General features: G+C 58.0%; 1 protein-coding gene across 3 annotated transcripts; it reads right to left on the bottom strand.

The window, feature by feature from the left end:
* Nucleotides 1–668: 668 nt before the first annotated feature.
* Nucleotides 669–12450, bottom strand: ATN1 (atrophin 1). Of its 3 annotated transcripts, none has more exons than XM_031444172.2 (10): nucleotides 12193–12450; nucleotides 7820–8012; nucleotides 7412–7549; nucleotides 7161–7274; nucleotides 4441–6446; nucleotides 4029–4251; nucleotides 2935–3631; nucleotides 1915–2058; nucleotides 1401–1581; nucleotides 669–1231 (listed from the first exon to the last, which is right to left on the bottom strand). In XM_031444172.2, exons 2-10 carry the CDS (start codon nucleotides 7844–7846, stop codon nucleotides 1198–1200), a joined length of 3564 nt encoding a protein of 1187 aa, XP_031300032.1. In that variant the 5' UTR covers nucleotides 7847–8012; nucleotides 12193–12450; the 3' UTR covers nucleotides 669–1197. The 3 variants fall into 3 exon arrangements, with proteins under 3 accessions (XP_031300032.1, XP_031300030.1, XP_064335072.1); XM_031444170.2 differs by having other exon boundaries at nucleotides 4441–6449; nucleotides 12193–12449; XM_064479002.1 differs by lacking the exon at nucleotides 12193–12450 and adding an exon at nucleotides 8153–9762 and having other exon boundaries at nucleotides 4441–6449.
* Nucleotides 12451–16362: the final 3912 nt, after the last annotated feature.

Below are 16362 nucleotides of genomic sequence, written 5' to 3'. Positions count from 1 at the left end.
TCCCCTTTAGTTTTTAAGAAGCAAGACAGAGCTTCGCAGCAATAAAAACTGGGCGCTAAATCGGCTGTTGCGCTTTCCTAAAATGGCCTTGTGTAGGAGTGTGTGCTAACGCCTTCTTGTTTCCCTTCCCTTCTGAAATTGTCACCCACTCCCTCTTAAAACCCACTCCCGGGTTCTAATCGCTTCAACCTATTGCAGCCACGCCCCTGCACCTCTGCTTTATCACCGTTTCTAACCATTCTTCGGAGAGGATTCAGGACTGGTGGCTCCGAGCTATGGGACCAGTGGCAGAAACGTCTCCTAAGTCTGAGAAGTTCCTTGGAGGGCGTAGAGACGTGCCTGTCCCAGGCCGCCAGCATCCCGACTTCCTAGAAGGACGGGACTAGCACCGGTACCCACTCTGGCGGAGCCCGGGCTCCACGTTGTTCGAGATCCCCTCTCCAATTCTCCAGGGTCCCTACTCACTTCCAGGCTAATCTCCAGTGGTCCCACAGCCTTCTCTCCGGGCGCCGCTGCGCAGTGACCTACACCACCACCACCACCACCACCACCACCACCACCACCACCACCACCACCACCACCACCACCACCACCACCACCACCACCACCACCACCACCACCACCACACCCCTGCCCCCATAGTTCACAAAGAAACAGTCACAGCCATCTTCCTGGGGAGTCGTGAGGATTTTTTTGTTTGTTTGGTTGGTTTTGTTTGGGATGTTTTTTAAAGAGCGTCATATAGATATTTATATATATAAATTATTAATGTGGGGGAAGGGGCATACATCGCAGTGGGGGCGCGCACACGGGGACTGGGGAGGGGAAAGGGCGGCACACGATGCTACGCAAAACAGCCACATCTAACAGATGAAATAATCACACCAACGGGGTCGGGGAGGGGCGGTGGCCACGGGGTTGGACGTCAGGGAGGAAGAAAGCCGGGGGGGACAAGGGAGAGGGACCTGGTCCAAGATACTGTGCGCTTTCTGCCCCCACCCCCGCCACCTCCCCACCTCCGCACACCACAGGAGCCTTGGCCTTCCATCTGTCCCTTCCTTCCTCCCTCTGCTCAGTGGCCCCAAGGCCCTGAAACTGAGCAGCACCGCCCCTCCCTTGGCTCTGAGTGGCAGGCGGGGAGGGAGGCCTCCAGGGTCCAGATGCGGGGGCCATGGGTGCTCTCTTGATCGCAGGTTTCTACAGCGGCTTGTCGCTTTCCTTCTTCAGGTGACTGGGGGAAGAGGGGGTGCAGAGCAGGGACTGAGAGCCTGAGGTCCATCCTGACCTGGCCCCTCTCACGGAGGATGGTGGAGGAGGGGTTCCCTCCCGCAGGAGCCACCGCCCATCCCAGGCGGGCTGAGCTCGAACCCCTCAGCCTGGCCTCGGGCGCCCTGCAGTACCTGTAGTAGTCCTCCTGGGCCGGCAGCGGTACGCTGTGCAGCGGGTGATGGGCGTGCAGCCACTGCTGCTGCTCCAGTGCCAAGCGCTGCAGCTCAGCGGACTGCGCGTGCATGGCCTGCAGCTGGTGGGCTGCTGACATCGGGGCAGAGAGGGAGGCTGGCAGGTCCCGGTAAGGAGCAGCTGTGGGCAGGAAGGGCAGGGGACACATGACTGATGGGGGGACTGAGCACCTCCTCCAGGTGAGGAGGTGGCCAGCCACCTTTCATACAGAGAAAACTGAGACTAAACAAGTCCTGCAAGTTGCCAGAGGCGGTTGAGATTCAGACCTCTCAGCCTGGCCCTAAAACCCGTGTCTCTTGTGGGCAGGGCCTCAGCCCTCCTACTGCCATTCCCAGCTCCTCGGGGCACCTCCCCACCTCTCCCCAAGCCCAACAAGGCCAATCCCACTACCTAACATCCTCCTTTCTGCCCTTCTCTCATGAGACCTTCCCCACCCCCAACCTCCATCCTTACCAAAGAGCTGGTGACGAAGAACTTCATTCTCGTGCAGAGGGTGAGGAAGAAGGGGGTTGGGGAGGGTCCCAGCTGGGTAGGGGATCCGGGTAAGGTGAGACCCTGAGGCCAAGGGGTCAATGAGAGGGTGCACCGAGGCAGAGGCTGGAGGGTAAAGAAGAGGAAGGTGTCACCAGAAGGCAGGTTTGGGGAAAACCATGCATTTGGGTGAAGGGGTCCAAACCTGGGCAGAGAGATGAACAGTCAAACACAGGGAGATCCAGAGTGGATTACGGAGGCACAACAGAGGAACTAGGGGCCTGGGAGATGGACCTGGCAAGATGCTAGGGGAGTAGGGATGTATGGATGGCAGAGGGAAGGAGATTACAGCTGTCAGAGGGACCTGAGGAATATGAAGAGAGGAGGGGACCTCTTAGAGGAGATGAGGTGTGGGAAATGAGACAGGGAGAGAGGAGGTTAAGAGAGAGAAAGCACAAGGAGTCTGGAATGAACGTGACTATGAGGCTAGATGGGGCAAGAAGAAACATGGTGAAAGGACTGTGAGCAAAACTCATTGTCATCTATCATCCCACAGCCAGAGCTACAGGGCTCTTTATGGAAGGTCACAGATCTAGAGATGAAGAGGAACATGAAACACCTCCGCCTGGGAGCGGAGAAGATGGCAAGAAACAATAGATTTGAATCCAGAGGAGCAAGAAAACAGTCCTGTGAAGGGCTCAGGGACAGGGGCTGTAGGCGTGGGAAGGGGTGCTCTTTAAAACGCCTTGGGCCTCTATCATGGGTGCGATGTGAGACCTGAAGAGAGAGTCGGGGTGCAGGGAAGGGTCTCTGTAGCAAGGCCAGGTTAGGAGACAGGCTGGGGAGGCAAAGACCAGGGCAGCAATCTTACGAGAGAGGCTCATGCCAGACGTGGGCAGGGAAATCATTCCTGCCTGAGGAACAGAAGGGCCCAATCATCTGTGGGCACAGGAGGGCCCAAGATGCCCTCAGAGGACCAGGGCAGGGAAGTAGGAACCTCACCTGCGTGGATGGCATCCTGCTGGTGGAGGTGCAGGTGAGAGTGGATGTGGGAGTGCTGGTGGTGATGGGGGGTCACGTTGAGCATCTGCAGCCGGGCCAGGGGGTCGTTGCCCAGGGCAGCCACCCTTTCCGCGTGCTGCCTCTCAGCTGCCAGACGCTCGGCGTAGGACATATCGGGCCGCAGAGCAGGCCCAGCCGCCAACGCTAGACGTTCTCTCTCCAGGGGCCCCAGGCTTGGATGGAAGGGGAAAGGGTGCAAGCCGGGTGGCCCAGGCTGCAGAGCCAAGCCCCCGTGTCGCGGGAAGGGATCCAGACCTGGCCCTGGGACCCCGTGGAGGGGTTCCAGCTCACTGGGCTTCACCTCGAAGCCAGGTTTGAGGCGGTCACGCAGGTCCCTTTCACGGGCTTCCCGCTCCCTCTCCCTGGCCGCTGGGTCACTGCTGTACAGGGCTGGAACATTGTAACCCAGGAGCCCTGGGTCCACTGCCCCCAGGGGCACGTAGAATGGATGGTTGCGATTGCCAGGAGACATGACGTGGGGCCGGGCGTATTCGCTCAGGGTGCGCAGGGCTGGAGTGTCAGGACCCAGGTAGGGGGGCACTGTAGCCACAGCACTGCCTGGCTCAAATGGAGGGCGATGGGGCACTGGGCCGAGAGATGGGCACTCCACTGGAGCACGGCCCTCCTGAGCCAACTTCTGTGGGATACAGGGAGAAGTGGGGTCAAAACGGCAGGTCGGAAAGATCCTGGCGGCTGACCCTGGTTCTTAGCTGCTCATTTGTCTCAGCATCTAAACGCCATAAAGCCTCAACTCTTTGGAACTCAGCCTACCAGGGACTTCCCTGCTCCCTTCTCATTCTACATAGGACAATGGCTCTTCCTACGATCCACAGGTACTTCCTGTGGAGCTTGCCTTTCCCCAACCCATGAACGCAACGCCTCCCGCTGGAACCCTTTGGTCTCCATTTCCCGGGCTGCAGTGACTCCTCCTATCCGACGGGTGGCGCTTGACACCCTCCCACTCCCTCCCGAGCCTCCCTGCGCCGTGCAGTGGGCGGGCCGGAGGAGGGCGGCGCGCACGGTGACGCACTCACCACGCTGCGTTCCAGCTCGCGTTCTTTCTCGCGCTCGCGCTCCTTCTCGCGTTCCCGCTCGCGCTCGCGCTCCTTTTCTTCGCGCGCGCGCTGCTCGGCCTCGCGCCGCACCTTCTCCACCAGGTCGGCCCGCTTCTTAGCCAGCTTGGAACCCTCCAGCGGCACGAAGTACAGGTCGCTGCGCGCGCACGAGTTAAAGCCGCGGTCCAGGTGTTTGTTGAACCTGCCGGGCGCAAAGGAAGCGCGCACTCAGCCTCGCGGTGATCTTGTTTTGAGCCAGCGGCCGCAGGCGAAGCGAGGCCAGGGCCCGAAGTACTTTGAAAAGCAGCACATGGACGCAGGGCCCCTCCCGCGCCTGCTCCCCCTTTTCCGTCACCTTCCCAGGCCCGCCGCACCCCGCCCCGGCGCTCACCTTGCCGACTGGCTGGCGTGGCTGGGCACGTCTACCACTTTGGGAGGGGGCGAGGGGCTGCGGGCCGGAGGCACCGGGCTCTCGGGGGTCTCATACTCCTCAGCCGGTTCCTGTTTGATCTGCGTGGCGCTCAGGGGTGGCCCTGAGGCGGGGGCCGCAGGTGGCGGCGGCAGGGATGACAGGCCAGAAGGCCCTGCAGGTGGCAGCGGCCCGGGGCCCACGGTGGGCGAGCCCGGCTTGAAGGTCCCTGGGCCTGCAGGCGGCGAGGCACCCCGGTAGCCCGGTGGGGTCCCCGTTCGGAAGGAGGGCGGCGACCCCGGCTTGTAAGCCGGTGGGGTGGCTGTCTTGTAAGCCCCTGGGGATGGGGCTCTCTTGCCATACGGTGGGGGCCCAGGGGGGGAGGCTGTTTTGTAGCCTGCTGGCGAGGAAGCCACTGTAGCAATGACCGTGGAAAGTGTAGCCGAGGAAGTGGTGACCGGAGGCACGGGTGGGAATGGGTAGGGCGCCCCTTGGGGGCCCTGGGAAGGAGAGGGGTGTGAACATGGGTAGGACCCTTGAGAGGAGGAAGAGGAATTGGAAGAGGAGGAGGCTGGGGGGCCGTTGGGCCCTGCTTGGCTAAAGGACACCTGGCTGTGAGGTGGGGGCAGGTGTGCTGGCCCTGGTGGGTAGGGCCTCAGAGACCCCAGGGAGGGAGACATGGCATAAGGATGTGCATGGTGGGAGCTACTGCTCTCCAGGGGATGAGGATACGCTCCAGGTGGAGGGGGTCCAGAGCTCCCATGATGTTGTTGTTGCTGCTGCTGTTGCTGTTGCTGCTGCTGCTGCTGCTGCTGCTGCTGTTGCTGGTGGTGATGGTGATGTGCTGGGGCTGGTGGGTGAGCAGTGGATTGGCCCCCAGCGGAAGGAGGGAAGGGGCCTGGATGGGCACTACTGTTGGCTAAGAGGCGGCCATAGGGAGGAGGTGGGGGGGGACCCTGGCTCCACACAGCTTGGGATGGGAGAGAAGGCTGAGTATACTTGGGGGGTTGGTTAGAGACCGAGAGGCTGGTTGGGGGAGGGAAGGAGTGGGGATAACTGGGCAATGCCTGGGAAGCCGGGTACTGGGAGGAAGAGGAAGAACTGGAAGAGGAGGCTGCTGCAGTGCTACTACTAGAGGATGAATAAGGATACCGCATCGGGGGGGCTGGGGCAGAAGAGGAGGAAGCAGGTGGCAGAGGATGGGGTGACGGAGCAAGAGTGGGGCCCTTCTCTGGGCCAGGAGGAAGTCCACCCATCCCCTGCCCCATGGCATGGGGAGAGGGCAGATGCCCGGGTAGTGGCTGGGCCCCCAGGCCAGGAGGAGAGGCTGATGCATTGTTGAGGGGTCTCAGGGCAGGTGGGGGAGGCAGGTTTGGTGTCACATGGGGGAAAGTGGCTGGTGGTGGAGCAGAGGGTAGGTTTCCACCGACTGGAGTGTTAGGTGGCTTTGCTGGGGGAGCACCACCAGCCCCCGAGCTTGATATTGAAATGGGGGTGGTGGGTGGGGGGTGCTGCTTACCCCCACTAGGGCCCCCCACTGAAGAGGCAGCTCCTCCCCCCTTAGGGCCCATTGAGGGTCCAGACAAAACTCCTCCACCAGTGCCCCCAGGATAGAGCTGTGGATGAGGGGGAGGGGCTCCCGGAGGAGCCTGGAACATTCGAGATGTGTGGGGCTCCATGGGAGCATGATATCCAGTGGATGTCACCGAAGGATGGGGCTCAAAGCCAGGCTCTGGCTGTCTGGGGGTGCTGTCTGGTGGTGGAGGGGAGGGAGGAAAGAGTGGAGGTGGGTGGTAGGGGCGGGCTGGGCCCTGGGACAGGCCAGAAGATGAGTCGGAGTCATTCTCCACACTTCCAGGGCTGTAGATACTGGGGGACGTGCTTCGGTTATCCTGGTCGATATCCCTAGGGTCACTGCTGCCATCATCATTGAGGCTCCGCCCATCCAAACTATCCAGATCCGAGGGAGACTGTGGCCGAGGGAGCTCCTGCTGTAGAAAAGGGAGGACCGTTTTCCCCTTTTCTGTTCCTTCCTTGCTTCCCTGGGATTTGGGGCCTCCCTTGCAGCACAACCCCGCTCACAGCACACCACTGTGCCACGAAGTGATGAATAACCATGCTCAAGTCCACCTCCTTGCATCTGGGGACTCCCCCACTCTCCCCACAGTATCTGCTGCTCCCCAGTAGCGGTCTGGGTTCCCTCCTTGTAAAACCCTGTTCCTTCCTCCAGTGTCCATCTCTAGCACCTTCTCCCTGTCCACAGCTGAACCCAAATCCCTGTCTTCCACCAGCTCGTCTGCCCTCCTCTCATCTCCTCTACCCCTGTAACTAAACATCCCAGAAACCCTTGTTTCCTAGAAAGACCATTTCTGCATGCTCCTTATGACTTATTTGTTCCTTCCACTAAGACTTCTCACCCTGCATCTCCTCCCCAGCCACTGTATGGAAATCAGGACCTGGAAAAGGAGAGGCTAGAATCCCCCATACTCTTGCAGTCCCCTTTTGGCCCTGCCTAGTCATCTGATGGTCTGGCCAAAGCCCTAAAGATCTGACATATTGTAGACAGGCTACTTTAATAAGCATTAGGATATGACTCTGCTCTCATACTCCAGGCAAGATTAAAATAGGAATTGTGAGTGAAAGGAAGTTTCGGTGAAAGAATGGTCAGAAAATGGGTCAGGATGGCTGCCAGGGTCCCCCACCTCAGTTTTGGTCTTTTTCGGTGCATTGGTCTCCTCACTTTCACTCTCGGAGATCTCCTCACTCCGGCCCTGCTTGCTGACCTTTGGGGTGGAGGCTTCCTCTACTCGGGCTTTCTGTTAGAGAGAAAGAAAATTCCTGTCCTAAACCTCCCAAGGTCCACCAGTACCCTCTGCCAGACAGGAAGTTCCCCCCAACACATCCTCAGCCCCTGTGCTCGGGCAGCCTGTGGGAGGACCTGGGGACAGAATACCTTGGCCGTCTGCCTAGACTTCTCGGCTTTGCCATCGCTGCTAGATGTGCTGACCCCTCCAGGGGAGGCCCGGCCCCTCGATCTCAGCTCTTCCCGGGGCCCAGGGGCCTCCTTCTTCCGGCCACTCCTCATTGACATCTGCAGGAGAAGGAAGCAAGCAGATAATGTAGATTTCTACACTGTACCTCACCTTATCACGTGCCTTTGTTTCTAGTCTTCCTCTCTGGTGGGTGTCACAGAAGGATGGGGTTCAAAGCCAGGCTCTGGCTGTCAGGGGGTGCTGTCTGGCAATGGAGGGGAGGGAGGAAAGCGTAGAAGTAGTGGGTGGGGGGTGGGCGGGGCCCTGAGACAGGCCAGAGGTTTCCCTGCCCCTGATCTGTCATGTCTCTCACTTTAGCTACTACTTACTGAGTCTTTATTCTGTCTTGTCTTCATTCTTCAGGCTGTGGAGACCCCATTCTCCTCCGCCTGGGCAGCTGAATACAGAAACTTACTGCTTCACCCTAAGTCCCCCACCGCTGTGGCCTGGGAAGCAGGAGGCAGGATCTGCAAGTTTCCGGTATGGGCACCTGGAACTTGCCGGCTCTGTTTTCAGGGAAGCCTGTTGGGAAAAGACCATAAGAGCCTCCAAGTTGGGGACCAGAGTGTGAAGGGGACACTACTGCGCTTGCCACGGGCTATAAGGCACCGGCACCCTGTGGGTCTCCCCAGCTATCTGTTCACGAAGGAAACGCTGCTCACAATTTCATCTCTTTCATCTCTGGGGAAGGCAGAAAACTCAGATGTGCCCATGCGCCCCAAGTCCGGAGACCACACTGTTTCAGCTTCCACGACCCCAAGGAGATACACGCACGCACACGAATTCCATAGAGCCTTACAAAGGAGCATAAGGAAACGTAGCTGAGGTATTAGCTGATTTATTGAGTGCCTTTATGTCAAGCCCTTACATATCCAATTTCATTTCATACGTACAACCACTCCTGAAAAGCAGGTATTCTTAATATCCCCATTATATAGGTGAGGAAACTGAGGAGCATAGATTATGACCGTGACTCGCCCAGCTTCATGTGATGGATACACAGGGAGGAAGCAGTGTCGGCCCCGGAACCAAGCCTCATCTCAATGACTCAAAGCTCTTTCTTCAGTACTTAGCTGTACTCTCATCAGAAGTCAGTGGGGGGGAATTCTCAGAGGGCCTAGATCAGTCCAGAGATATGAAAGGAATCTTTTCTCACAACAGAGTAGGTGGGAGAAGAATGTCCCATTCTACAAGGCAAAGGCGCACGGCCCTACCCATCCTGAGACCAAACCGAGGTACCCCAGAGTGCAGAACTTCATTTGTGGGAGTCTCATAAGACCTCCCCACCCGCAGCGCTAGGGCTTGGGTTCCCAAGGCTACGGGAGAAGTCAGGGCTTTGGCTTTACCACCCAAATCAGCGAATATCGATGAACACACAAGACAAACATACAAATCCCACGGGCTGAGACAGGGACTCACGCCTCCTCACAGCCGATCTGTATCTATGTATTTCTTTATACAGCCATATCAACACAGGCAGCCATTGTCATTTGCACTTATTTGTATATCTTGCCAAGTGTCACATCTCTCCATATTACTAACCATAAGATCTTTTGAGAACAAAAATGGTATCCTCTTACTGTTTTCTTCCTTTCTGTGTCCCCCACTGATGCCATGCATATATGGCTGTTATGGTCTGTTCCTTACTGACCTTTAAACCCGCTAACTTCAGTAGGTCTTCTTGAATGAAGTGCTGCTGGCCTGCATGGGAACAGAGCGAGCTTCCCCACCTGTTAGGCCTGGCTAGGAAAACAGCATCTCCACGTTCTATAGCACATTTTCCACAAGGAATACAGAGCAATACTTCTTACTCACCTCCACTGAACCCTACTGAGGCCTGCAGTGAGGGGCGAGCCTCACCCTTCCAGGGAACTTACTAACAATTTACCTGGAGTCACAAAATAGCTGGGACAGAGCCCAGGTCTTCTAAACTTATGACTGACGCTCTGCCCAGTAAACCAGCCATTTCTCTTCAACTACAACTATTACCACATTTTTTGAGTTGTGTAAATTCATTTTCAAATACTGTCAACCCCCCAAAATCCAAAGAACAAAACCCAACATAACAAAAGGGGAAAACAATCTTAACAAAGCACCCCAGGGATGACTGTGACTGGTGTGCTTTTGCCAGCCCCTCTAAAGGAGATGCTCCTCCCTCCGCCCCATCACAGAACCTGTTCATTGTGAGAGCCAGGGGATCCCAAAGGTCAGAGAAAGGCAGGGATGTACCAGAACAGAACAATCATAGGGTGCCCCTGCCCCACCTCAACTTTGTTAATCAGCTAAAATCTGATAAAATTAGCAATGAGTAGCTCTGAAGGAGAAAAGCAGTCATAAAATGGTAGGTGACCCTGGGGATAAGGAGGGGCAGGAGAGAGAGAAGCTAGGGTTGGGTTATATACACGTTCCTGAACCTGGAGCATATGTTAGCACCAGCGAGCTGAGCCACCCTCCTTCCTGCCCCAAGAGCCAGTCACTATAACTCAGGTTTATAAAGCACCTACTATGTATCTGGAAAACACTAAGCAAATTCACCTTCAGCATCTTACTGCAAAAGCCAAGCGATAAAGGCCAGACTGGGGAGGTGGAAACAGGAGAAACAGGGGAAGAGTCTCTAAGTAAGACCAGGAAAAGAAATTCGTGCAGCAATACCAGGAGGATCTCAGAAGGAATACACTTGGGTTGCAAGGCTTTCTAGGATGGGCTTGCAGGGTGAATTTCAGGATCGTTGGCCCAGCCCCACCATCATTCCAGACCAACCAGACTAACAAACCAGTCCAAAGTGATAACAGTGCAGCCCAGACCAGCAGATAATGACAAGGCACTGGCCTAAGCCTTAGAATCCACAGTTGTCAGAGCGGCCTCAGATATCATCTTATCTATAACCCCTTTATCTGACAATAAAGTGGAGGCTCAAAGAAAGAAGTGACTTGCCCAAGGTCACAGTTAGAGGTCCAGCCAGGACTAGACCCAGGTCTGCTGGCTCCTGTTCCTGAATATTTCCACTGCACCAGGCTGTTCCACAGCCCTCTCCCCTGAGCCACCCTCCCCTGGGATGGGCATGGAGAGCCCAGCCATTCCTATAAGGTCAGAGAAACAGAAGGTCGAAGGTTAGCTGGGGGAAGGGATCATTGTAGAGATAGTCTGGGAAAGAGGAAAAGGGATACTCAGGAAGGAAGACTCAAGTTTATGAATATGGAAGAGTATCTGTGCAAATAAGCAAAAACGATTACTGTATACAAAAAGTCCCTAATAATGAAGGAGGTAGAGGCCAGAAAGAACTGCCAAAGGATGGTATAACTTGGTACAGGAGGATTTCCATCCTCCCACCATGCCTAGAGGAGGGACTTGGAGAAACACCCATGACCTGCAAGTAACATGTCTACATATTCCCAAAGATTACTAGATGGAAGGGGGTGGACCCCCTGGGGAATCTCCTCTCCACCAGCAGCACCAGAAACATCCTCCAGAACCCAGTCAAGAGTCCCAAGGACACAGTCAAAGGCTGAGGCCCAGTCTAGATTCTGAACCCTCATCTACTGGACATCCTGCTGGATCATTGCCATGGCAACGAAATGGCAGAACCTGCCCCTCAAGAATCCATCCCAAGGGGTCTATGTGCCAGCCACCTCCCCTCCAGTTGCCAAAGCAACTCCTATCTCCCTATAGCACCCGCAGGGAAGGGAGCTTAAGAGTACCTACCCCAGTAGAAACAAGTCCATGCACAAAGGGAAATCTTTGAGCTCAAAACAGTAAAGAAGATCCACCCCCTCTTAAGGAAACCACAGCCAGAGGGGCAGTGGGTGCTCTGATGATTTGAGGGTGGGGGTCACAACTTGTTTGGAGTGCCTGTAAGACTGCCCAATTCTCTCCTGTTTCCACCCTGCCAGAAGCCCTTCCTCCTTAACTCTCCCTTCAGTGTTCCCATCTTCCTCCTCCTCAGTTGCGGGAGGACCCACACTGCTGGGCCCCAGTGTGCCCCTCTCCAAGAAGTACCTATGTCTGGGATTGGAAAAACAAGGTTAGAGGTGACCTGGAGTAGGGGAAAGAAAACTGAGTCACAAAGGCATCTCCTTCCCACTCCCACCAGGGTCGACCTCGGGCTCTTCTTCTCAAAGGTGGCCCTCTCATCGGCCCTTTCCCGGTTCCATTCTCCTCTCTCATCAACTATAAGCCCTCTCTTTCCACTTACCACACCCCTTCCCCATTTCCCACCTCCCTTCTATACCTAGCACCCCGAAATTGGGCTCTAAAACCTGAGATCTGGGCCTTTGGGGCTTTTCCTGGAGTCCTCACGCCCCACCTCGTTGCCATCTCTCCATTCCTTTTTGCCTTCGCTCCGTTGCCCCCTCACTGGCATCCCATTTTTCCTCCGCCAGCCTTCCACTTCGGGGTCCCTTTCTGGGTCCCGGAGTCCTGGCTACCCTCCCCCGCATCAGCCCTCCTCGTGAGACCCTCCCACCTCCCCCCACCTTCCCGATCCTCCAGATGTCCTGGCCCCCATCCCTCCACGGGGGCCGGCCCCACCCCCTGAGCCCCCAGCCTCAGGCCAGGCAGTCCCCGCAGTGGGGGACCGGATCGAGAAAATAACAAATGGAGGCGGCGGTGGCGGGAGGGGGAACTGGAAGGGGTGGGGGTGGGGGTGGGGAGCCGCGGGCCAGAACCCGGGCGGGCCCGAGGCCCGGGCGGCAGCAGATCTTACCTGGTTGTAGCTCCGGACGGCTGGCTGGCTCCAAGCAGGATTCGGGGCTCCGGCGCCTCCGGGGGGCGGCGGCAGCCGCTCCCCCGCCCCCCTCTCCTCTTCCCGGCTTCAGTCCCCGCCGCGACGGCGGCGGCGGCGGCCCCGACCCCCCCGGAGGGTGGCCCCCATCCCCCTTTTTCCCCTACCTGGCCCGGATCGCCCGCCGGCCCTCGGAGCAAATCCCTATCCCCGCTCTCGCTCGGCCCCTCCCCAGGCCCGCCGCCTCCCCCGACCGCCCGGAACGCCCGGGCCGCGCCGCCCGCCCCCGCTGCGCCGTCCGCCCGCCCCCGCGGCCCGGCCGGCCCTCTGCGCGGCTCGGAGCCGCCGCCTCCCGCCCGCTGCCCGCGCCCGCCCCGCGCAGCCCGCACTCGCGCGATCCCGGGCCCCCTAGGCGGCCTCCGCCCGCGGCCCCCGCCCCTTCCCGGGCGGTCGTCTCCCTCGCCCCCCTCTTGGCCCCTCCCCGAGGCCGGCGGTCCCCCCGAAACGGGTCCCGGCCCGAGGCCCCGGCCCGACGCGGGGCTGCGGGCGGGCGGGTTGGCCGGCGCGTCCGGCGACTCGCACAGGAAAGCGGACGGCGAAGGGAGGGAGCTCGGGAGAGGGGGATGGGAGAAGGGAGGAAGAGGGAGAAGGAGGGAGCGCGGAGGAACGGAGGAGAGAGGGGCCGGGAGGGAGCCGCGAGGGAGGGAGCGCAAGGCGAGCGGCGAGGGGAGGGGAGAGGGGGAGGCGCCGTGCGAGTTGGCCGAGACCGAGGCCTAGGGGGCCGGGGCGCGGGGAGGGGTTCGCCGAGGCGGAATGCGGGGAGCCCGCGGGCCTGGCGCCATAGAGGGCTAGGTAGGAGGGGCCGTGGGCTGTAAGGGCAGATGTGGCGGAGGCTGGGGAAAGTTTGGGGGCCAAGGGTGGGTGGCAGAGGTGAGGTGGGAGGTTGTGGCAGAGACTGGGGTAAGACTGGAGGCATGGAGCTTCCTGGGGGCAGTGAGGTGTGTGACAAGGGGAGGTGAAAGAAGGTTGGGGTGACAGCGTCTCTGGTAGACACGTAGCAGGAGAGGTTTGGGGGGCAACTGTGAGAGAATGGGATGGAAGTTTGGGGTTATGAGGAGGGGAAGAAATTAAAAAGATGGAGACATACAGGAGGATGGGGTTTCTGGACCAGAGTGAAGAGTTTGGGGGTGATTGGTGTTGGGGAAAGACTAGGGAATGTAAGGATATGGAAGAGTGACAAGTCTAGAGATGTCATGTGAAGAGAAGGGAAAGCAAGAGGAACCTTAAGAAAGGATGAAGGAGGTGGGACCAGATGCATATTCCAGAGGGCCCACGTTCTGGGCGGGACTGGAGGGTGGAAGACACCCTGGATTCTGGGGGTTAGGGTTTCTAAAAGGGCTGAGGAGGGTGGGTAAGACCAAGTAGATAGAATGAGGTGGAGGTGGAGAGGTCTGGGTAAAGATTAGAAGGAAATTTAAGATAGACAAGGCCTTTGGTGGCAGTATGGAGGAGGGAAGGTCAGTGATGGGGAGGCCAAGCCCCAGTGTAGGGAAGGCGTTCGTTTATAGGAGTGGGACACCATCCTCAGGCCCTCTGCCAGGCTGTAGCTCCATTTTCCTTCTCAAATCTGTTCAAAGTCATCACTCATGGTACTTTGGGCCACAGGGTCGGGTCAGGTGGGGATTAGTGTGGAAACAACCCCAGGTGCCCTGGTTCCCCAGTCGCAGTCACTAATGTGGAGACAATCCCTCCACAGACTGCGGGCTCTTCCTCCTGCGGGCTCTTCCTCCTCCGGGCACCGCCTTCCAGGCAGCCTCTGACTCTGACAGTCCCCACCATTCCATCTTCAGCCATGAAGCCAGCAACCCCCAGTCCACCACCAGTGTCTTCTGAGCCCTTTCCCTGTCCCATACCAAACTGCAACATCTCCCAGGACAAAGGACACTAGATGCTGGGTGATTTTTGGCAGCTGAGATTGGGAAGGCCCGGGAGAACCGGAGGGAGGCAGGCTGGGAAACAGGAAGAGCTGGAGCCGGAGTCTGGATCTGGATCGAGAGCCCTCAATAGCGCTCCAGATTTGGGGTGGGGGTGGGGGGTGTGTGTAGCCAAGCTGGCTAGAGGCAGAGGGAGGGCCCTGAAGGCAGAACCCCGCCAGCCTTCTGGAAAGAAAGGAGGTTGGCTTTGTAGCAACTAGTAGATTTTGCCTCATATTTCTTAGGGCCAGGCTCAGCCAAGTTCTAGCAATACCCAAAAGCTCTAAACGGATTCTAAAGCACTGGGGACCTGAGCCGGAAGGCTTCCTTGGCCTAGGAATGAATCACCACTCTTCAGACACTTGAATTGGTTGGCACTCACTTTATTACCCCAGGCCCACCTTCCGCATCCCTCAGGGCCTTCCACAGAGCTCCGCCCCACCCCACCCCACTGCCCACTCCCTTCCTCCTCCACACCCCCCAATTTTGTTCCAAGACTCCTCCCCACCTCCCCGCCCCCCACTGCGTTTCCTCTTTGCACTTCTCAGTGCAGTCCCCCACTGGGCTCTGGCCCAGGCCCTTCCCAGCTCCCAGGCAGAGCTCTTCTCCCTCCTTTTTTAACCACTAAGGGATGGGCTAGGATGGTGACACATCTGAGCCTAAAAGAAAAATTTAGGCATTGATAGGAACAGGGGGTGGGGAGAGTGAGGAGAGAAGGCAGGGCCTACTCCTTCCAGTTCCTCCCCTACCTGGGACCCAGGCTCCCAATTCTGCTTCAGGGAGCATCACACACACCCCATCATCCCTCACTCCAGCTCCCTCTCTGGCCCCAGCTCCCCACAACCCACTGGTCTCCAGGCAACGGCACAGAAAGAAAGTGGTGAGAGGGGCCTGGGAGGCCCAGGCAGAGCTAGCTGTAACCCAATCCAACCCAGTACCTGAGGGGTTGGATTGGGGGAGTAGTTGAGGGGGGGTTGAGGGGGTGGCTGCCAGAGAAGGCCACCTAGCAAAGGAGGGAGGAAAGGGCAGAGGTTAGGAAATGTGGCTCCAACCAGAAGGGCCCTGGTCAGTCCAAGATTACTGAAGAACAGCAGACATGATGGACCCCAGAAAAGCACACCGTGCCCAAGGGAAACAGAAAGGGGCACAGTAGACAGCAGAGAAGGGAAAGCTGAGATGCCCCCACTGGAGTGAAGAGGCTTAGAGAGGGCAAGGAGATATTTGAACTGAAAATGGCTGAGTTGTCAGCAACATAGGAAAGAGAAAAGCAGAGAAACGGGTCCTCCCTGTACAGAACTGCAATCCTCTTCCAGTCCTGGAGCCCAGCAGGATGGCAGAGGGGGCCCAGAACCAGAACTCAGAGAAGAAACAGAGTGGGAGGCCCACAGAGGGAGCAACCTTGAAATTCCTCCCACCTCACCCCTGGCCCGGGTGCAGGCCACGTCCTGCAGAACCTTTACTCCCTCTAGTGGCCGCAGCTCCCCACCGCCTGAACCAGCTGAGCCCTGGTATCCCAGCCCTGTGAGGGGGCTTCTCCCCCAGGGGGTTCTGGGTTCCCATCTCAACACTGAGGCCCTGCTGGAGCTGAAGACTGACAGTGGGTCTCTGGCCACACACCAGCATCCTACCGGCAGGCTGACCCAGCCCTCCAGGTCCTAAACCTCCCGTTTACTGGAAGGCTGAGTTTCCTCAGGCCTCCTCCAGGCCCCCTGGTCCATTCTTCCCTCCCCAGGTCCCCACCTTGCAGGGGTGCTGCCTGGGCTGGGCTGTCCTGTCCCAGAAGCAGCCAAGATGGTGTCTGGGAGAGGGCCAGTAAGGAGCTGCTCCAGCCTCATTCCTTCTTTGGTCAAGGCCCTTGGCCAATCCAGAAATACTTTGGGCCCTTTTCTCCAAAAATGCATAAGCACAAAATTTTTGATCCTTTTAGGATTCCTGGACCCCAGGTTAAGAACCCCTAATTCACCTGGGTTCTGGCGCCCAGGCTTGCTGCTAAGGCAAGGCAACGTGCTCCCCACCTGGCCAGGGCAGGGTAGGCAGTGCCATCCTCCTGGCCGTGTTTGTTGGGTTTCTTCCTCTTTTTGTTTCCGCCCCAGCTCTGCTATCCAGTTTCACCGATTTCCAGGAGCTCCATCTTCTGTCCTCTTGTGTAGACTAGAGTAAGACTCCTCAGACACACTAA

Source organism: Camelus dromedarius, chromosome 25 (assembly GCF_036321535.1).
Source record: "Camelus dromedarius isolate mCamDro1 chromosome 25, mCamDro1.pat, whole genome shotgun sequence".
Taxonomy (NCBI): domain Eukaryota; kingdom Metazoa; phylum Chordata; class Mammalia; order Artiodactyla; family Camelidae; genus Camelus; species Camelus dromedarius.
Note: the sequence above shows the minus strand (reverse complement) of the source record. Positions and strands in the feature narration are given on the sequence as shown.